Here is a 21347-nt window from a genome sequence, read left to right as displayed (position 1 = left end):
ACAAGTGGTATTTAATAGCTGACAGCATTTCGGCATGCAAATACCCCATAATTCCATCCTAATTGATTGGTGCCCAGGTCTACGGGTCCGCGCCATTGGAAGAAAGGTATAATGTTGCTCACGGCGTCCCCGGAAGTGGGTCACAGGCACCATGCAGAGCCACGTGCATATGCAGCAGCGTTGGTCACAGGACAGAAGCAGGAGCATGGAGACAGCACAGGCCCCAGGCGTTAGGGGGACTTTTGAGGGCAGGGTGGGGCAAACAGCACAGGGCTGGCCTGTCTGAGGAATCCCAGTAGGCTTTGGTGTGGAGTCCGTCCTCAGTTTCCTGGTACCTGGCCCCAGGTTGATTTAGGCGAGGGGAGTACCGGTATGGGGTAGTGAGGGCACGTAAAGGAGGTGGTTGGGGCCGGACGCGGGATGGGTTGGGTATCCGTGCGAGGCACATTTGTAGGCGACTTGTGGAGTAATCGGAGGAATCAGGTGGCTTAGCAGGCAGTCTCTCCGTAGCCAGCAAGGTCCTCAGAATGGGAAAAACATCATAAAACATAGAAAATAAAAAACAGGACCAACACACTGTTGGTCAAATTGGTTCCACCAGGAGTTTTCATCATTATGAAGAACACCGTAATGCTGTTGCATGTAATTCTTCCCTGAAAAAACTCATGGACCATCCTGATGGCTCCCTTAGTGCGAGCTACGGGGAAAGAACCATGGAGTTTAAGGGCGTAGACGTTTTTAAGGTGTCAGGACATACCGTTGAGTCATCTTTGAGAAACACCATACAGTTCACGCTTCCCCTGGGAGCGTGTATTCCCTGTGTGGTCACCAGCTCCGTGGTCTGGCTTGTTCTCTGCCCTGTCCCCTCCCCTCCTTCCTGTTGCGGCAGCACCGCGTGCGACGGCGCTCGCAGGGAGGCTCCTTCGTAAGCCAGCAGAAGGGATTCGGTACGATCGATTCCCGGTTTGTATCAGGCACTTACTTGGGACCTTGGCCGTAGCGACGTGAACACAGACTAGATGTGTGTTCCTCAGACATCTGAATCTTGCGGATGAAAAAGCATCTTTAAACAGAAGTGCAGGAATTCACATAAAAGTTGTCAACGTTTTGCTGAGTAAGGGTATTTTTACAACAGTTAAAAGTTTCGTACGTCACGGTCTTTTCCAGTGCCTAAAGGAAAGGGCATTTAACAACAAAAAGGAGACAGGATATCATCTTGAAATGTAGGCTGCTTCTTTAAATTGAATACGTTGAATTTTAAGAAACACTTGTTACACGTTTCTGGTTTCTGGTTTCTGGTTTCCCGGTCGCTGCCTCGGGGAGGGTGCGCTGCTGTGCTGGTCACTCTGGGAACACGCTACGCCACGTGTCTCCTTACCTGAGCGGAAACTCACACACCCTAGAATTAACCACTTGAAGCGTGCACACACAGTGTGTAGCTGTCAGGTCTGTCTGGTTCCCCCGCCCCAGGGGACCCCATGTCCTCCAGGGAGCCACTCCCCAACTTCCTTTCCCCTCAGCCTTTGGCAACCACTGATTTGTTTCTGGTCTTTATGGACTTACCGGTTCCAGGCATTTCGTGTGGATGGAATCACACGATGTGTTACCTTTCGTGTCTTCTTTCACTTGCGGCACCCCACTTAACGTGCTTGTCCCACCTTCTGGCATTCGACGTTATTCTCATTTCCCTTCCACTCAGGCTACTCCTTCCTCTGTTCCTCCCCAAAGTGGACAACGTTGGTGTTTCTCGGGGCTCTGCCCTCAGCCTTCTCATCCTGCAGACCCATCGTAGGTGTTCTGATTTGCTGCTGTGACTTTAATTGTCATCATGTGGCGGTTCCTCTCTGGCCTCTAAAGACTTCTGGTCCCTCTGTCGGGTGGGCATCTCCCGTGCGTGTACAAGAAGTGCCTCACGTCCGGCCTGCCCGGCACTGAGTTTCAGGACACCTTCCCTGACTCGCGTGTCTGGGCTCAAGCCCCCACCTTGAGCCCCCAGAGCACTCGGCACAGAGCTCTAGCCTGTCATCCTACACGTACGGTTTTCTACCAGCCTGCTTGCTTGCTTCTTTTCTCCGTGGAACGGCACACATGTTGAGGTCAGGGTTTGCTCAAGGCTGTGTCCTGGGCGCCTGGCTTAGCGTCAGCATATGGAAGACACTCGGCGCATGTTTGTCGGGGAATGTGTGAGGGAGCACGCTAAGGGTTATCATACGTCCTGTGCCGCAAACGCTTCTGCGGTAGGTCGTTTTTGTCTCCGAAGTGTGGAGAGGCGTCTGACTCGCCCGTGTGTTTCCGTGTTTCAGGAGCGTTTGGATAGCACCCACGGTTCAGTCCACTCGCTGGATGCGGACTTACTGTTGCCGTCGGGAGACCCGTTCAGTAAGCCGGACACGGACATGTTTAAAGACGGACTCAGGAGAGCACAGTCTACAGACAGCTTGGGGACCTCAGGCTCACTGCAGTCCAAAGCGTTAGGCTATAACTACAAAGCAAAATCTGCCGGAAACCTGGATGAATCGGATTTTGGACCGTTGGTGGGAGCAGATTCGGTGTCTGAGAACTTTGATACCGCCTCCCTTGGGTCACTACAAATGCCAAGTGGGTTTATGTTAACCAAAGATCAGGAGAGAGCAATCAAGGCCATGACGCCGGAGCAAGAAGAGACCGCGTCTCTCCTCTCCAGTGTCACCCAGGGTGTGGAAAGTGCTTACGTGTCCCCCAGTGGTTACCGCCTGGTCAGTGAGACCGAATGGAATCTCCTGCAGAAAGAGGTGAGCTGTCCTGACGTTCTCCCTCGCGCTCACTCTGTGGGATACGGGGTAGCTGTGGGATTTACTGTTCATTCACAAGATACCCCTGGAGTCCCTGCACGCCGTGTCACCGCAGGCACTCTCCCCCGCATCCTGTGACTGCCACTCCAGGTGGCTGTGGCCGGGGAGGGAACTGGCTGATCACACTGGGTGTGAACCGGCCCCACCCCCAGAGTCCCCCCCCCCCCTCCCTGAGTGGGAGCTTGGGCAGCTTTACGTTGGAGGAGCGCGGGTTTGGTTAGCTGTGCACTGTCTCCAGTGTCGGTGTGCTCCGAGACTCCTTCCATCATGTCTCCTGGGGATCTGAAGTGCACTTGCTTGTCAGCAGTCCGTGCGCAAGTGCGGATAAGGAGGGGCCGGAGACTGCGGGAGAGAGGAAGGTGACATTTAAGGAGGTTCACTTTCCTCCTAAGCGTGTCTGCAGACTCGGAAGTGTGATTAGGAGCTAACTGTACGCCTTTGCGCAGTGGCTCACGGGTTCACCCGGCCCCGTGCTCTGGCTTCAGGATGATAGTGACGTCGTCCTCGGCTCCCAGGTGAGGGCTTCGTCTCAGGCCACAGGAGTCGTGCGCGTTTTCTCTGTAACTGTGAGCAGGGAGACGGGGGTCAGAGGCCAAGTTCTCAGACTTGCGGCGCTTTCTCTCACGGGGCCCTGCTCCTGTGGGAGCTGTTGAGCCGTGAGTAGAACCGCGGATGAAGCCCCACAGCCCCGTCTCACGCAGGACGCGTCGCTCACGGGATGGCTGCTTGCGACGGGAGCCGGGGGCATGGCTGGTGGGTGCTGGTTCCTGCCCGCCTGCAGCCCCTCTCCTGGTGGCGTTCTCAGTTACCGCGTGCGGCTCTCGGCGAGAGTCCGGCCCTGTGTTGCCATAAACCTCGGCGGACATTGACCCCGCCCACGTTCCCCTCTGAGTAACGTAGGAAGGGCTGCGTGTGTTCAAGTATGCGATGCGGAATTAGTGTCTTCCTCCTGGTAAGAGGTCGTTTTGGTGCTTCAGGTACAGAACGCGGGAAACAAACTTGGCAGACGGTGCGATATGTGCTCCAATTACGAGAGACAGTTACAAGGGATTCAGATTCAGGAGGCGGACACCAGAGACCAGGTGAGTTTGTTTTGGAGTGCCAGGCTGCCGATGTCGTCCTTCTCACCGGGGTGTAGAAATAATGGCTTCTTCCCTCCCGTTTGCTTGGCGAAGTATACCCATGGGCAACCCGAAATAAGCTGGTCCGTACAGCGTTGGCTACGTTCTGTGGTGGACACACCGTCATCTTAACCATTACTTAGAGCCTTCGTGGCTTATTGCCTACTTGTCATAAATTTGAACTGATGAAGGTTAGTTTACGGGAGCACAGAAATGTAGACTTGGTAGATTTCGTTTGCAGAGATTGGCAGGTACCTTTCCAAATATGGTGTCTAGTGATGGATTCCTTGGGAACATTTGGGGAATGTAGAGTTTCAGGAGAGTAGGCTTGTGAAAGGGTATACAAGGAAAAGATGGTTTTTTCTTATATTTCCAAATCGTTATTTGATTATTGTAAAGATTGTTCCTTTGGTCTTCAAAATAAATTTAAGCAGATTAGAATGATTTAATATTTTCAAATGCCATTGGCATTTCCTCCATATGTACTAGTTTTCGAAGATGTTGGAAACATGATTTTCTAGAGGCGCGGAGGGGCGTGTAGCCCTACTGTGCGCTCAGGGAAGGTAACACTTGTGCCAAGTTTGTTTCAGAGCTGGAATAAAAATCAGGAGAAGAAGTGGGAAAGGGTGTTCGAGGACAGGAAAAGAGCCCCAAGGAGCTGTTATGAAGGGCATTGCTGTGTCCTCGAAGGAGGAATAGCTCAGGAGCTGGGGGGTGAGGGACAGGAAGGGGGGAGGACACTGCAGAGGGAAGGCCAAGGCGAGATCACGGAGGGAGCAGTGCTGGTGGACGGCATTCGAGTTCCACCCTGGAGACTTTGGGATGCATTTAGAAATTCTAAGTAGGGAAATAATGTGATTTGACTTTTGTTTTAGAAAAAATTCGTAGTATTAGTGTGGGTTACAGGTTGGAGGCAGAGGATAGACCAGAGTAAGGGGCGGTGCCCCGGGCCGCAGGACCCAGGAAGGAGGAGCAGAGCTTTTCCAATGGGATAACGTATGGGAGAAAGGCTGTGTTAACTGGAGAGCACGGCCCCGACGTCCAATGAGGTCAGTCGTTCTGAATTGACAAATCTGTGCTGTTTCTCAGGAAGAAAAAAGATGAGGTTTTTATAATTTCTGGAGTTAGGGCTTTTTTTAAAACGAGTGAAACAATCCTCAGGAACTGTGTCCTGATTTTCATTTAAAATTGCGCAGGTGAAGAAGCTGCAGGCCATGCTGAGGCAGGCGAACGAGCAGCTGGAGAGGACGGCGAGGGAGCGGCAGGACCTGGAGGGCGCGCTGAAGCACAGCGCCCAGGACGCCGGCCACCAGGTACGCGGGGCCTGGCAACGCCTGCACGGCCGGGGGGCGGCGGCCCTGAGGACACAGCCCTGCTGCTCTCTTGGCCCGAGACACGGCAGTTCTCTTCTCCCCCGGGGAGTAAAGATCTCTTCCTGGGCTTTCTCTGCTGTAGGTCCTACAGCTCTTCAAAGAATAACGTCATAAATGCCGGTTGATGAGTATCAGGCTCTCGTTTCTTATTTTTAGTAGGTTTTTCTGCTGCACACAAAAAACCTCCCAACAGGAAGGATACTAACGAAACTCTTCTTGGCTTTTTAAATGTATAACAAATAGAAAAAACTCAAACCTGGGGCGCCTGGGTGGCACAGCGGTTAAGCGCCTGCCTTCGGCTCAGGGCGTGATCCCGGCGTTGTGGGATCGAGCCCCACATCAGGCTCCTCTGCTGGGAGCCTGCTCTTCCTCTCCCACTCCCCCTGCTTGTGTTCCCTCTCTCGCTGGCTGTCTCTATCTCTGTCAAATAAAAAAAAAATCTTTAAAAAAAAAAAAAAAAAAAAGAAAAAACTCAAACCTGCCCACATAGACCCAACACTCCAGCAGTCCGCTCCGCGTGGCCCGTCAGGACCCGAGGGCAGAGCGCGAGCCCGTGTGCCAGGCCCGCCCTCCCTGACTCTGACGCCCGCAGAGGGGCGTTGTGTTTGTGGGGACAGAGGAGCCTGTGTGTGCTGTCTTGTCTTCCTCCACGCAGCGTCGTGAGGCCCTTCTGACCAGACGCTGGAGCAGGGGCTGCTTCCTGATCCGTCAGTCTGTCCGCCCTGATGCGTTCGGGTGGTTTCCAGGTCTGCGATGTTGGTGGTTCTACTCTGAAATTTCCGTGCGGGGCTGGTGGCACGTGCTTCTGCTGCCTGTCCGCCTACAAGTGCCGTGCCCGGGTCGGGGTGTTCGGAACACACTCGGTGGATAACAAAGCCAGACTGTTGTCCACACTGGTCGTCGGCATTGACACTCCCACCAGCAGCGCACGGGGCGTCCCTGTGGGCCCGTCGTCGTGGTAGCTGGTTATGGTCCTTCACGGTGGCTTCGTTGGTGTTGCTCTGAAGACCACCCAGGTTATGTTTGTCCTGTTTCCTGGCCGCTGGGGTATCAGAGAGAGAGAGAGTGTGTGTGTGTGGTTGTGTGTGTGTGTGTGTGAGAGAGAGAGAGAGAGAGAGAGTCCTCAAGGCTTACGCTGATTCTCTGTTGGATTGCCTAGTCTTTGTTTTGTTTATCTGTTTTTGGTTATTTTTCTAATTTGTTAGAAGCTCTTTATACAATCGTACTAGCCTTTTGGTGACTTGGGTGGGACATGTCTGCTCTTCAGTATTTTGTGTTTTCATTATTTTAATGGTGTCTTTTGATGAACAGAAGGTCGATTTTCAGGTAGTCAGATTCATTGATCTTTTCTTTACGATTGGTGATTTTTGTTCTGTTTTTTAAAAGAATATTTCCTTGGGGTGCCTGGGGGGCTCAGTCATTCGGACATCCGCCTCTCGATCGCGGCTCGGGTCATGATCTCAGAGTCGTGGGACTGAGCCCCACATTGGGGTCTGCACTCAGCGTGGAGTCTGCTCGAGATTCTTTCCGTTCCCTCTTCCTCCTCATCTGTTCCTCTCCCTGTTCGTGTGTGTGCTCTCGCGCTCTCTAAAATAAATAATAAAAAATCTTTTTTAAAAAAAGAACATTTTCTTACCTTGGCATTATGAAGATGTTTTTATGTATTTTTGTAGAAGCCTCATTGTCTGTAGTCACGTTTATATCTAAAAATGCATCTAGAACTGACTTTGGTGCACGTGCTATACAGGTGAGGGGCAGGGTTTGTTTTTCCATCTTGTTTTCAGCAGTTTTACTGTGCTGTACCAAGGTGTGTGTTTTCGTGTTTCTCCTGTTGGGATTCTCACAGGGTTTCTTGCATTTCTAAATGGATGTGTTTACATCATAATTGGAATACTCAGCCATTATGTGTCTTTTAAAAACTTGCTTTTATTGAGATATTGCATACAGTGAAGTGCATAAATCTCAAGTGTAAAATTTGATGAGTTTTAACATGCGAAAAAATTGACCAGGGCGATCGTCACCTGGGTCAAGATAGGAACTTTCTGGTCCAGTCGTGCTCTTTCCTGCTGAGCATCCCGCACACGGAGGCGGCAGGCTTCTGACTTGGGGCACTGTGTGTGGTCTTGCTCGTTCTTGAACTTCCTGTGAACGAATCCTGTCGTCCCACCCGGTCTCTTTCGTTCTTACGTCTGCGTGGCTCCTGCGTCTTGTCGATGCGTCAGTGGCCAGACACCCATGCGGGGTGTGTTCCGTTACACGGACGTGGTGTAATGTGTCCATTCTGCTGTGGAGGGATCCTGGCGTTGGTTCTAGTTTTTAGCTCTTGGGGACACATGTGTCCTGAGGCTCCTGTGTGTGACTTAGGTGGACATGTGGCCTCTCTCTGGGGCGTCCCTTGGGGTCGAGTACAGGGTTTCCGCGGGGGCTTATTTTTACTTCCGCCGGCTTGCGTCCACGGGCTGTGTCTCTTCCGATACCTGTATGCGTGAGGCCTGCACGTTGTGTCTACGTGGCTTTTCAGGGTTCTCCTGGATTTTCTGACTTCTTTACTTTCTTCAGATCGGTCTTAGAGCTCACTAATTTTCTCTTCAAATGGGTCTAATCTGTTAAAACTCATCCATTGAAATTTCTGATTTAGATAATTGTTTTTCTTTCTGTTTATCATTTCCTTTTGGTTACTTTCCATTGTTTCCCATTCTCTGGTTTAAATCTCTGGACAGGTCAAATACATTTAAAGTCTGTCTCTGACAGTTCACAAACCTGGATTCACTTTAGACCTCTTTGTATTACCTGTGTGTGTCTTATTATTTCCTTTTGTTTTTATCCTGCCGTTTCTTTGTGCATTTTTACTAGACTGCTGGACATTCTATGGGAAAACGTTGAAATAATATAAAACCATTTTCTTGGGGCTCCCAGATGGCTCAGTTGCTGAAACATCTGCCTTCGGCTCAGGTCATGATCTCAGGGTCCTGGGATCGAGCCCCACATCGGGCTCCCTGCTCAGTGGGGAGCCTGCTTCTCCCTCTGCCTCTCCCTCTGCCCCTTCCCCTGCTTATGCTCTCTTTCTCTCAGATAAATAAATAAAACTCTAAAAAAAAAAAAAAGCCATTTTCCTCATGAGAGGCAAGGAAGTAGTGGTCCTTACAATCCTGGACCACCTTCATCCATCCAGTCATAGGAATTGAGATTACATCATCCATCCGGTCACAGGAATTGAGATTACATCAAGTTGCCGAGGTCGGGTTAAAGTCTTCCCTTACCCTCGGATGTCGCCCTCCAGGGACCCAGTCCCCGGTGCAGCATGTTTCCCAGGCTCCCTTTGACTCTCATCTCTGCCACCTGATCTGGGGCGCTCAGCTTCGTGGTGTCCCCTGTGTTTCTCTGGGAACTGGCACGTGGTTCTAGGGAGGAGCTGTTCCAGATGCTGCCTGACTCTCCAGGTGTCCTCCGTCTGGCCCAGGGCTCTGTGGATCTTTTGTGCCCTGTTCTCTGGTGCCTTCCAGTAGCTACCATTCATATTTTTGTCTGGTTTTCCTAATTCTCATTAGGAAGTCTGGGTCCCACGACCTACTCTCCCAGTCCTGGAAACAGGGTGCCGGCGGTAACGATGTCTGCCACATCTGAACACACGCATGTTGGTTTGTTTTACGGTGGGCTACGAGCCCCCCAGCTCTCACAGGGCCCCTCTCAGGACCATGAAAACTAAGGGTTGAGCGCTCAGTGGTGTTAATCATGTATTTATTGCTCTTAAGTAAATCATCTTGGAAGACGGAAGCTCATTCAGGGAAGAGCCATTTATGCTTTTACACTGTGTGCTTTTTTTTTTTTTTTTTTGGTGGACAGAGTTTCAAAAAAAATTTTTTTTAAGATTTTGTTTATTTGACAGAGAGAGAGAGTGGGAGAGTGGGAGTGAGGGAGGGAGAAGCAGGCATCCTGCTGAGCAGGGAGCCCAATGGGGGGCTCGATCCCAGGACCCCAGGATCATGACCTGAGCCGAAGGCAGACGCTTCACCGACTGAGCCGCCCAGGCGCCCCAGAGTTTCAAAGTTTTTATTGATTCTTTCCTAAAAGCTCCTTAAAGGATAATAAAAGTAGGCCACGTGGATTGACGTCTATGTCTAGAGATCCGTGGACGGCAGTGAGCGACCCCGGGGACCTCTGCTGCTGTCCTGTGTGACGCGAAGGGCTGAGACACAGCAGAGGCACGCACGTCTGTGGAATGAGGGAGGACGGGTTATGACAAACGAAGAAAACATCAGTTCTGGACATGAAATAAGCAGGGGATGGAAGGGCTCGTGTCAGGATCACCGGCTTCCTAACGATACTGTGTGTGTGTGCGTTCTTGTCTTTTAAGATCTCTGCACTCGTCCTAAGAGCCCAGGCGTCTGAGATCTTACTTGAAGAGTTACAGCAGGGGTTCTCCCAGGCAAAAAGGGACGCTCAGGAGCAGATGGTAAGTTAACATTTAAATCAGCGTTAACTGTGTTACACAGGTCCCTTTATTGTTCCGTCGTGAGACCCTCTGCCGTGGCTGCGTCTCCCTGACCCGCTGGCCACACTGTTCCGCCCTCTGCGGCTGAAGCAACATTCGTAACGGACAAGCTTATGTAAAGACCTCACTCCTTTTTTAAACCTGCCTCCCGACCAAAAAACACTCTCACCTTTAACTTACTTCACTTTTCTGATTTGGGAAACCTCAACAGAATAAACTTCGGACTGCTTGTCGGTTCTAAATACGAGGTGAACATTGAAATCTCCCAAAGCCCCAGCAGATGGAGCGTTTGAACCGTCCTTGTCCCTCTCCTGAACAGCTCATTGATTGAAAGCGGTCTCATTAGCCTCACGGGAGTTGGGAGTCGACAGGCGCACCGTCACTGCTGTGCGGCCGGGAGTGTCGGCGCCGGCGTGTTGAGAGGGCGGGGCAGACAGCTTCTCGCAGAGCTGGCTGGGACCCCTGCAGAGCAGCTCCCCAGATTGGAGCCTCCTTCCTCACCAGGCTGGTTCTGTTGGCCGTGCTCTTCCTTTTCCTCGAAGCTGGAACCCGACACCTGATGACCCGTAGTAGCCGATGGCGAGTTGGCCCGCTGGGACGGTCCTACAGAGGCGCCTCTGTCCAGCCCTGCCCGGGGTGACGAGGCAGAGCCTCTGCTTGTGTGGGAATGCTTTGTTTGGGATAGGCCTCGGGTCAGCACCTGAGCGTCTTCTGAGCTGATCCCTAAATACTAGCCCTGGTCTCTTGAGCATCTCATTCTAATCACTGACCAGCAGCTTCCATACCTTTTCACGCGTCAGAGGATATGAAATATACCTGTCGGTGGAGAAATCACTGCCACAGGCCGACCGAATTTCAGTGTCGAGCTCCTTTCCCTCCTCTCTCATCTCTCCCTCGCTTGTCTTCTCAGCCGCACCTGCCTTTGCAAACGCGCTCCGAGTGGACTTCACTTAAAACGAATGTGGTGCAGGTGCCATAGAAGCGTTCAAAGTCAGGTTGGGGTCCTGCGAGCTCCACCGCCCGACCCTTCTCTTGACAGACCTTCAGCAGTTCTCGTAGTGAGGGGGACAGACTCCGTTTCTTTGCCCCTTCACACAGGAGCAGCTGTGGCCGTGCCTGGGGTCTTAGTATTTCCCCCAACAGTGTATTTGGAAAACTGTCCCTCTTGAGCGGCTCACAGACTGAACCCTCCTAACGTCTTCAGTTAGGCTTCCCGGTTGTCAGCATTTGGCCACATTTTCACACGCACTGCGGTGTGTTCTCCCTCTCTCCCATCTGTGTGCGCACGTGTGTTTCTGAGCCATTTGGAATCAGTAGCAAACACCGTGCCGCGCGCGTCTCCCGAGAACAGAGGTGGTTCTCCTCCACCACAGCGCTGTCCTCACTTCCTTAAAATGTGACCATGGTCCCCAAAGTCCGTGTTGTTTGTAGGGGTGGTTTCGGTGTTTTGTTCTGATTTTTTGATGGAGGAACCAGTCAAGGGTCACATACTGTTTTTTACTGTCTTGTCACTTTAGTCTCCGATAATCTAGAACAGTCACCCCCTCCTTTTTTTTTTTTTTTGGTCTTTTGTGACATGTTAGCATTTTTGCAGAGCCCAGACCCACTGCCTCCAAGGATCATGTGTCTGGTTATTCCCGCATGATTCGATTCCGGTTAGAGGTCTGGGCACGAGCAGCACAGAGATGCAGCGTGTCGGCGGGGGCTCCGAACAGCAGGGGGCTGTGCTGTGAGGGCTGGCTGTGCTGTCGGCAGTCAGTGTGGTCACTTGGTTCTGGTGGGGACAGCACAGTTCCAGAGTGACCACTTCAGTACTACCAACAGCAGAACTACGGAGCGAGGTTCCATGTTTCTTCGTAGCTCTTCTTGCCCTTAGAACGGATCCCAGCTAAGGATTTACGGGCCACGGGCTGCGTTTCAAGTTACTTGAAGTAACCATTTCCTTTGTGGTTATGTTACCAGTTCCATTTGTTTCCGTTTGTATTACATTTTCAGATTTTCCTTTTTCCTTTTTGATTTACTTTTTTTTTTGAACATGCAACATGGTTCATAAGTCAAAACTATAAAAATGGATAAATGTTCAGATTTCGTCCATTCCCTATTCCTTTCACCCCGTTCTTACCCGCTCCCATTTTATTTTTGCTTTATCCTTGTGCTTTTCTCTCTACAAAAGTTAGCAACTATATACATTTTATTCTTTCCCCTTTTTCACGTCCCAGAGAGAGTGGGATGTTAATATAACATGACGTTGTAAGTGGGTTAGAAGTGAGCCTAAGGCACAGCGGATTCTGGTCTGAAGAGAAGAGCGAGCCAGGAAAATTCACAAAAATTCATGTGTGACCTTGCCTGCCTACCAGCAGCCTTTTGATCCTTCAGGATGCAGCGATCACCTTCTCTGGGAAATGGCCTTGAGCCTCTCCCCTTGGGACACCTCTGTCCTTTTACCGCTGCTGCATCCACTCTCTGTCCCAGCGCTCGGACCACTTCCGCCGGGCGATTGTCGCTTTGCCGAGCTCTCCCTCCACCCCGGTGTGAGCTTCTTAGGGCAGAGGCTCTGGCTTTTTTTTTTTTTTTTTAAAGAATTTATTAATTTATTTGACAGAGATAGAGACAGCCAGTGAAGAGAGGGAACACAAGCAGGGGGAGTGGGAGAGGAAGAAGCAGGCTCATAGCGGAGGAGCCTGATGTGGGGCTCGATCCCACAATGCCGGGATCACGCCCAGAGCCGAAGGCAGACGCTTAACCACTGTGCCACCCAGGCGCCCCAGAGGCTCTGGCTTTTATCTCTGTACCCCGTGTGCCGCACAGTGCCTCGTAGAGCGTAGCGGCTGCTAAAGAAGTGTTGGCGGAGTAATTATATTTACATTTAAGTTACATGAGTATTAAAAATGAGCAGAAATCAAAGACTTTTGTAGAATTTTATGATATAGTCAGATTCACTGGAATAACTTTTATGTTGACTCAAATTCTCGTTAAATACCTAAAATTATGTTGCATGTCAGTATGCAGAAGTAGGAGCCTGTCCCATTCTAAGAATGAGCTGCTCAGGTCCTTCCTAACCGTGGCTCCTCCTGATGACTTCCCTTCTTTGGGGTCATTGGGCCGTTCACAGAGAGCCTGAGATGACTGCATGTCCACATGTGCACGTGCGAAGGAGGAAGACCGTGCTCTTTGGCTCTCCCTGCTTCTGTTGAACGGATGCCGTGAGGAGACGCAGTTGTCTTGCAGTACGTGCTCCATGGGATTACAGTCCTGGCTGTGTCGGCCGCTGCAGGTGCAGGGCTGTCGGGGACAGACCCAGTACTTTTCAGCGGTCGGTAGAGAACGTACTCAGGCCTTGCTTCTTGCCTGTCTCCTCAAGTAGATGAAAAGACTGCAAGTACAGAAGCGTGTCTGGGCGGCTTCTTGGAAGTCTCCCAGAGCCTCATCACGTCCCCCGATCCTCGGCCCTCCTTCGGCTTGGCCTGCTGCTTCTCTGGGGCAGCTCTCAGCAGGTGGGACCCCGGGTGGCTGTGATCGCTGTGTGTGTTTCAGGCGGTGCTGATGCAGTCACGGGAGCAGGTGTCGGAAGAGCTGGCGAGGTTACAGAAGGAGAACGACAGTCTGCAGGGAAAGCATAGCTTGCACGTGTCGCTACAGCAAGCCGAAGACTTCATTCTCCCAGACACTGTGGAGGTAACTCCTTTCCACGGGATCAAAAATGCAAACTAATACCGTTTCTGAAATGGCCGCCAACCAACTCTGGTTTAAAACAGGCTTTACTGAGATAGAATTCACATACCGAGTAATTCACCCACTGAAAGCGTACAGTTCAGTGGTTTTTAGTATGTTCTCAGATGTGACCACATGACCACAGTTTCAGAACATGTGTATCACCTCAAACAGAAGCCCCTTCCCCTTCATTCTCCCCACCGCCCTGCACCTCTTTTCTTCCCGTGGACGGCCCTGCCGTGGACTTCCGTGGGGCTGGAATCCTGCCACGTGTGGTGGTGTGTGTGGCTCTTCCCCACAGCAGCTGTTGTTGGGGGCCGCTGTGCTGTGGAGCGGCGTCCCAGCGCCTGCTCGTGGCCGTGTGGACGTTTCGTTTACCTGCTGGTCTGTGCTTGGCATTCGGGGCATCTCCGTGTGCGCACTGGGGTTTACTTCTCTTGGGGACAAACCTCAGAGGAGTTGCAAGGGCCTGTGAGAGCTGCGCGGGGATGGCTTGAGGGTCCCTCCCCTCCTCGCTGGTACTCGTCTCGCTGTTTGCTCCAGCCGTCCCGGTGGGTGCGGGGCGGCCTCTCGTTCTCATTTGCACTCCCTGCTCGCTCAGCCAATGATGCTGAGCGCCTTCCCATCCGTTTATTGGCCATTTGTCTGTGTTCCTCGGGGAAGCGTCTGTTCAGATCTTTTGCTCATTTCTAAATTGGGTTATTTATTTTTTACTGTGGAGTTACATGGTTCTTATCTAGTCTGGATCTAAGTCCCTCCAGATAAATGATTTGCAGATATTTTGCTCCGCCCTGCAGATTGTCTGTTTCACGGCCTTCATGGTGCCCTTTGAAGCACAAAAGCTCTGAGCTTTGAGAAAGTCCGCTTTACCTATTTTCCCTCCTGTTGCTCGTGCTTTCAGTGTCCCGAGAATTCTTTGCCGAGTCGGTCTGTGACTCCTGCGGGGCCAGGCTGAGAGTGCACCAGAAATGGGATGTGTGAAGGGTTGTCAGGCTGGCTCCTCATGGTGCTTGGTTTTCTGTATCACACTGGAAAGGGTGAACGACACCCGCCCCCCTCCGGGTCACTTCTGTTCCTCTGTCGTTGGACAAATCTGGGCTGTGAAACCACCCACTTCCCAGAGACGGTCCTGACCGTCTCCCATCCGATTACTAACCCGGCCTGAGATCCACCGGATCGGGCACGTTCACATCTTCTGACCCCCCCCGCCCTGGGGCTGCCCCATCATCACGTCCTTCAACATCCGCAAACGGCATCGGAGGCTAAACCCAAGGAGACTGTCAACAGTACAGGCAAGGAAGAGACTTCTTGGAGCAATTTTCAAAACAAAATAGATGTTACTTGTGAGATCTTTCATGTCAGTTTTTTAAAAAAATTATAGTTAATTATCTAAAAGTCAACATTACAGAAGTTTATAGTTTTGTAACAGTTTTCCCTGATCCTACCCTGCAGATTCAACCTCCACAATTTGGGCCTCCTTGTTTTTTTTTCCTGTGTACGTATTAACATTACTGTTGGTTTTTGTTTGTATTTACTCATGGGGCTACCTTGCGGACTTGCCCCCAGCACCCTATCTCTGCCCCCTGCCCTGCCGGCCTTGTGTCTCCATGCAGGTCACTGGTGCTCCCCCTTCTGAACTGGTGGCTGATCTCGGCAGAGAGAGTGTAGGGACCTGTCCGCTTGTGCTCCCAGCGCTCTGATGAGCGGTTCTCTGTGGGGGCGCGATCCTCTTCTCCGTGCTCTCTGGACTTTGCATTCCTAGACTGACCACACTTCTAGAATGCTTGAAGCACGTAAGCAGTCTGGCCTGTGAGGCCTGATTCTTAGACCTGCTCCAGGAGTAAATCTTCGGAGGTTTTTCTTACCCGTGTTCTCATTACTCTTTTTTCTGCTGTTATTGATTTCGTATACATGTGGTAGTTATCTGAGATTCCCAGCATTCACCTTAGAGTTCCTTCAGGATATAATTGGATTTTTTTAAGGAGGACAATTAAAATTTAGGGAAATAAGATGTCAACTGAATTTATCATAGAGGGGCAGGCGCCCAGCCTGGAAAGCTGCTCTTTGGTAGCACCGGCTTGTAGCAGCCGTTCAGCCGTGCAAGTGTCTGAGTCCCCGAGTGAGTACATCCACTTCGTCCTCAGATCCCACACTCGCTTCCCCGTTTCCACCTTCTGGGTCCTCACCGCCAGCCGTCTGCCCCCAGAGTTAGCCTGCGGATCGTGGGAGCCTCGAAGCCGCTCTAGTGTTGAGGGAGAGACATGCGGTCCGCAGTGCACGTTGGTGGCTGGACATGGCTTCTTTCTACACCATGCTGAACGTTATCACGGGGAGCCTGAGGGAGCTGGCGCTCGCTCTTAGCTTCTGAACCATCTAAAACCACACCCGCGAGTCTGGTGGCAGGAAGTGCTGGCGGGCTGTCTGGTCTGTCCCGTCACACCCCTGGTGAGCACTGGTTCCTCGCGTGCAGGCGCTGCGGGAGCTCGTCCTCAAATACCGAGAGAGCATCGTGCACGTGCGGACCGCGGCGGAGCACACGGAGGAGAAGCTGAAGGCCGAGATCCTGTTCCTAAAAGAGCAGATTCAGGCAGAGCAGTGCTTGAAGGAGAACCTCGAGGAGACCCTGCAGCTGGAGATAGAAAACTGCAAGGAGGAGCTAGGTGAGGACGCGGCCCTGCTGCGGGGGCGGAGCGCGGGGTCCTGGAGAAGTGGGCGGGGACGCGGGCCGTGGGCGGGGGCTGGGGGAGTGGGCGGGGCTGTGGGCGGGGCTGGGGGAGTGGGCGGAGCGCAGGGTCCTGGAGAAGTGGGTGGGGATGCGGGCCGTGGGCGGGGCAGGTGGGTGGGGCCTGGGAGAAGTGGGTGGAGTGCAGGGTCCTGGAGAAGTGGGTGGGGACGCGGGCCGACCTCCGGATTACAAACAGTACTGTCTGGTTTAGGAATGTGGAAGATAGAAAATGGGTAGGGGAGGTAGAGGAAAGAATGAAGGGGTTTTCAGATGTTCTGGTACATCCAGAGTAAATTCAGATTTAACTGGGACGTAACAGCTACACAATCCCCCTTCAGGGAGTGGAGCTGGCTGCTGCTGGCAGAACCCTGCAGTGTCACCAGAGCCCTGCTGGGCTGCACCCCCGCACCCCCGGAGTTAGACGTGGTGCAGGACACACACTCCGTGTGGCCTCTGCCTGTACTTGAGCTCCATGCTGCTGCCGGGGGGTTGGGTACCTGAGAAGGGGGCGCTGCTTTCCGGCGCTCAGTGTCTGCTTTCACCGAGATGGAGCGTGCGGTAGAAGATGCAAACGAGAAAAGTAATCAGTGAGCGCTAACGCTTCTCCTTTTTCCCTTCTAGCTTCCATTTCTAGTCTAAAAGCTGAACTAGAAAGAATAAAAGTAGAAAAAGGACAGGTGAGTCTCCCAAGGTTCGCGGGAAGTTGTTCCTCGAATCCCGCGGTGCCGGGGCAAGCGAACGAAGACAGGCCGCGCGGGGAAGGGGGGACAGGCAGGCGGGGTCACGTGCAGGAGCGCAGCCTCTGACAAAGGAGAGGGCATGTTTCTCACTGGCTTGAGGTCCTCTTGAGGTCAGCACCTCTGCCCGCCGACCCCATTCCGTTCACCGACCCCTGACCTGCGCCCCCACTGGGTGCGCCCTTCATCCCACAGGCCCGGCCCTCTCAGCCCCTCCTTCCCACCCTTCCTTTCTCGCTGTCTGTGGTTTCCCGGTGGCTCAACCGTCTTTCCTTCCAAGCTGCTTGCCTCTTCACGCTGTCTCCACCTACACCCGCGGCCCGGACTCTGTCCGTTTCCGGCCCTGCCCCCTGGCTGCCAACGGCACTGGCTGAGCAGCTCTGTGGGTCCGTGTGTCCGTCCACTGTCCCCCCCAGTCCTCTTCATGCCCATCATCCACACGACCGCCTTCGGTGTCCTGGCTCCTCGCTGCGCACTCTCGCCTTCACTCCCGGCCCGTTCTTGCTCCTTCAGGAGGGGATGGCCTGCTTTTGCTGGGCCTTCCATTGCTGATCCCTCCATCTTTTCCGGGCATCCTCCGTTTTTTCCCCCCAGTCGGGGGCCTGTAACTTTCACCTCCTGACCTCTTTTCCACAAACATGCTGTGGTCCCGTTGGACTGCACATCCTCCGGTCCCTCCTCAGCCCAGTGCAGTCTGGCTCCTGTGCTGTGGAGGCCACAGGGGCAGACGTCACCTGCTTCAGAGTGCATCCCATCTTGTCCACACGCACCTCTGTCTGGGTTCAGACTTCCGTGCTCGTCCCGCGTGTCGTACCAGCCTGATGTCCTTCTCCGCCTCCAGCGTGTACCCCTCCAGCTCCTCTTCGTATTTCAGAATTACTGGGTGGCCGTCGTGACTGTCGCTGTCAAACCCCTGTGGCTCCCGCTGTCTCCAGGGTGGAGCCCGTGCTCCCGGCCCAGCTGGGGTCGTCTCCCGCAGCCACCTGCAGGGCCCGGTACAGCAGGGACTCACCCCAGTTCTGAGCGTGTTTTTACAGTCCCCCTCAAGTATCTTCCCACCTTCTCCCCTTACCACTCTCCTCCCCCTGGAGAATTTTTCTGTTAAGGGCCAATGTCACGTCCGCTTTTCTGGCAGAATTAAAAGCTGCTCCGTGTTCACGTGCCGTCAGTCACACACACGTCTACCTCCTGCCTTCTCAGTCCCCAGGCCTTAGGACCTGGTAGTAGGTCCCTGACAGATGTCTGATGAAAGAAAGAGGAGGTCTTGAAGCCTGGACAGTAGGCGTGCGGTGTGAGAGGGTGGGCACAGCGCAGGCGGGGTGCAGGGCCTGGGGCGCCCGAGGGTTGGGGCTCCTTCTCCAGGCCCCAGGAACTTTCTCAGCTTGGCTTTCCCTTTCTTTCACAGCTGGAGGCCACACTGAGAGAGAAGTCTCAGCAGCTTGAGGGACTCCAGGAGATGAAAATCACTTTGGAAGAACAGTTAAAGAAAGAGACTGCTGCTAAGGTGATACCTTTATTGGTAATTTAATAAAAGTAGTGCTAAGAATGTGGGGTCGTGTGCTGCCTGTGTGAGGACGTGGCAGCCGGGAGCAGTGCCCCCGAGGGCTGGCGGGCTGTCCATGCGAGGAGGGGAAAGGACCTTGGGAGAGTCAGATTGCCGCGGCTGGCCTCCAGCTCCGCAGGCCCGGCCCTCCAGGCTCATAGGCGCACTTGGCACCGGCTGCCGCCGTGAACACTGCTGTCAGCCAGCCGTGGGACCCATCCCCCAAGTACGTGCTGCCTGAGATCAGCCCCGCTCGAGGTTGAGCGCAGGCCTGCTTCCTAGGATGGGTCTCCGCGAGCCGTGTGTTCAGGCCTTGAGGGATAAAAACACCGCGTCCGTGTTCTGGACAGTCCTGTCCCGCGTGGTCCTGCTGAAGGCTTTCCTGCCGGGCAGACTGGAGGTCGCAGGGGCCGCCCAGGGCGGGTATGGGGTCTTCACCGCAGCTTTTTGCTGACAAATCATGGTCCCGGGGCTGCTGGGGGTGAGGGTGAGCAGTGGGTAGGCTTTGTCCTCGAGCCATTTTAGGCCGTGAGCAGGCAGCCGGGGGGGGGGGGGAGGGCACTGGATTCCACGCGGCTGTCGTCCCGGAGACGCAGGCTTCGGCTTCCTGGTCTCCTGCGTGTTTCGGGCCGTGGTGCTCGGTGTTGGTCCTCACTGGAAACTTGTACCTTGTAGGTGACTGTGGAACAGCTGATGTTTGAAGAGAAGAACAAAGCTCAGAGGTTGCAGACGGAGCTCGACGTCAGTGAGCAAGTCCAGAGAGACTTCGTAAAGCTTTCTCAGACCCTGCAGGTGAGGCCCTGGGGAACGGGCCGCTGCTGCGCACAGCGTACCTGCTGGCCCTCGGGGTGAAGCCCCCCTCCCTGGCGCTCTGCGAGGGAAGTGAAGTCCTGGGCACAGATGGGAGATCCTTCCGAGCCAGGCCGGCGTTGGCACTTGGCTCGTCTCCTGCGTCCCGCGGTCCTTGAACTCCCGCAGCTGCTAGCCCACAGCACCGCCTTCCCTCTGCTGAGCACCCCGTGCCACCGTCCCCTCACCCCTCCCTTCAAGGCCCAGCGTAGCGTGGTCCTCCCCTTGGAGGGTTCTCTCGGCCCCACACCCGGCTGCGGGGACATCCAGGAGGTTGGTTTCCCCCAACTCTGCTGTGGAGTCGGCGGGGTCAGGGGTCATCCGTGCCGCAGTCCCAGCGCTTACCACGGGCAACGAAGCTCTCGGAGGGGGCCCCCGTCTCCAGGAAACCAAGTCCGTTTGGGAAAATCTGGGCCTGAGGCACACGCACTTGACTCACTGTCACTTCCCAGGTGCAGCTGGAGCGGATCCGGCAGGCGGGCTCCCTGGAGCGGATCCGGGCCATCCTGAATGACACCAAGCTGACGGACATCAACCAGCTCCCCGAGACATGACACCCGCAGCAGGACACCGGCCTGCACCCTGGGTTTTTAACTCTTAGAGCAACATTAATTATTATTTAACTCTTAACCGAAGAAGTCACAAGAGGGAGCCTGGAGCGATGCTTGCTTCTGGTGGGAGACGACACTGCGGCGTGGGAGCTGTGACCAGCCAGGGGGACGTGCGCGGAAGGACTTCCCCATGGGGACAGACGGACACACTGGACCCCGGGGGGTGGGGTCCGCTCGGTGACGGAGGAAGTGCTGCTTTATCCAATGTTTTCCTGCCTTTAAAGCAACATCCCAATCGTGTTTGGAATTCTTTTCTGTTCCTAGATATTGGAAGAGAGCATTTCCTTTTTCTGTTGTCTAGAGTTCACCAGTAGCCGTATTCAGCTAGCAGACAGGTGTAGTGTGCTGTACGAGTATTTTATATTAAAATATGGAGTTGGAGAGCAGGCCGTCGGCTAGGGACTGTATTGCTCAGCTCAGTGCGTTTTCTTTCTTTTTTACCATTTTATCTTGCGTTGGAGGACCGTCCGTGCGACTGAGACTTGCCTGAGAACCACAGGACGGTGGGGACACCACCGATGCAGGCGCTGAATGAATTGTGAGACAAGGCGTGGCGGAGGCGCCCTGCACGGGAAGCCGAGGTCCGAGGAAAAGCACAAGAGACTGCGAAGCACTTTCCTGCCCCCGGACGCGCTCTGCGGGCCCGCAGGTACCAGGGTTAAGCTGAACGGGCACGTCTACTCTTTTGAAAACTTTTAGTTTAGTTATTGATCAGTGGAAAAAAATAATATTAATAAAACAAGCTATGTCTGACATCTAGCATAAACTTCTAAATCTGCTTATTTCCACCTCGAGTCCGTGGGCCTGTGCGCCTTATTTCCCAGCGCCCAGGACAGATGCCTAGTTTGCCTTTCCCTTTTATGACCTTGGTGTGGCGTGTGTGCTGCCTGGGGTCGCCGCGAGGCTGGAGCGCTGCCGGTCGTGTCCGTGAGGTCAGATCCCTCCCCTCGGTGCAGAAAGCTCGGTGAGCAGGCGGTGCCGGCCTCCCCCGCGCGTCAGGAAGCACACGGACTGGGCTCCCGCTTGCCGGCTGGAGCCCCGCGCACAGACGCGTCTTCAGGTAACCCTCGGGCTTGGCGCCGCACAGCGGGGCACATGACGGAACCCGGCGGGGGTGAGGGGCTGGTGGACACTGGCTCGGCCACCGTGCACTTACAGTTCCGAGCGCTTGGTCCTGCAGGGTGGGCTAGCCGGAAGAGTCTGCTGCTGTCTCCCAAGAGACAGGACAAAAGAAGGACTGCACCCCTCACCCTTGGGCCCCCATTGCAGTTCTCAGTAAATATGAATTACGGAAACAGTGCTCTAGGCCCGCCCTGCACAAGACATTAATTGGTTTAAAAAATCTCTGTATAAA

At 53.7% G+C, this 21347-nt stretch overlaps 1 protein-coding gene across 3 annotated transcripts in view; it reads left to right on the top strand.

Moving 5' to 3' along the window:
* Nucleotides 1–20752, top strand: part of RABEP1 (rabaptin, RAB GTPase binding effector protein 1) — a 92803-nt gene extending 72051 nt beyond the window's left edge. For all 3 annotated transcript variants that reach the window (XM_045804891.2, XM_045804893.2, XM_045804894.2), the window contains 10 exons: nt 2304–2771; nt 3809–3913; nt 5149–5265; nt 9680–9778; nt 13352–13492; nt 15999–16188; nt 16875–16930; nt 18396–18494; nt 19209–19325; nt 19835–20752. In XM_045804891.2, coding sequence (XP_045660847.1) covers nt 2304–2771; nt 3809–3913; nt 5149–5265; nt 9680–9778; nt 13352–13492; nt 15999–16188; nt 16875–16930; nt 18396–18494; nt 19209–19325; nt 19835–19936 — 1494 coding nt within the window. In that variant the 3' untranslated portion in view covers nt 19937–20752. The remainder of the gene's footprint in view (nt 1–2303; nt 2772–3808; nt 3914–5148; nt 5266–9679; nt 9779–13351; nt 13493–15998; nt 16189–16874; nt 16931–18395; nt 18495–19208; nt 19326–19834) is intronic.
* The last annotated feature ends 595 nt before the right edge of the window (nt 20753–21347 follow it).

The sequence above is a fragment of the Ursus americanus genome, chromosome 14 (assembly GCF_024610735.1).
Source record: "Ursus americanus isolate L20-20 chromosome 14, mUrsAme1.1.p, whole genome shotgun sequence".
NCBI classification, from domain to species: domain Eukaryota; kingdom Metazoa; phylum Chordata; class Mammalia; order Carnivora; family Ursidae; genus Ursus; species Ursus americanus.
Note: the sequence above shows the minus strand (reverse complement) of the source record. Positions and strands in the feature narration are given on the sequence as shown.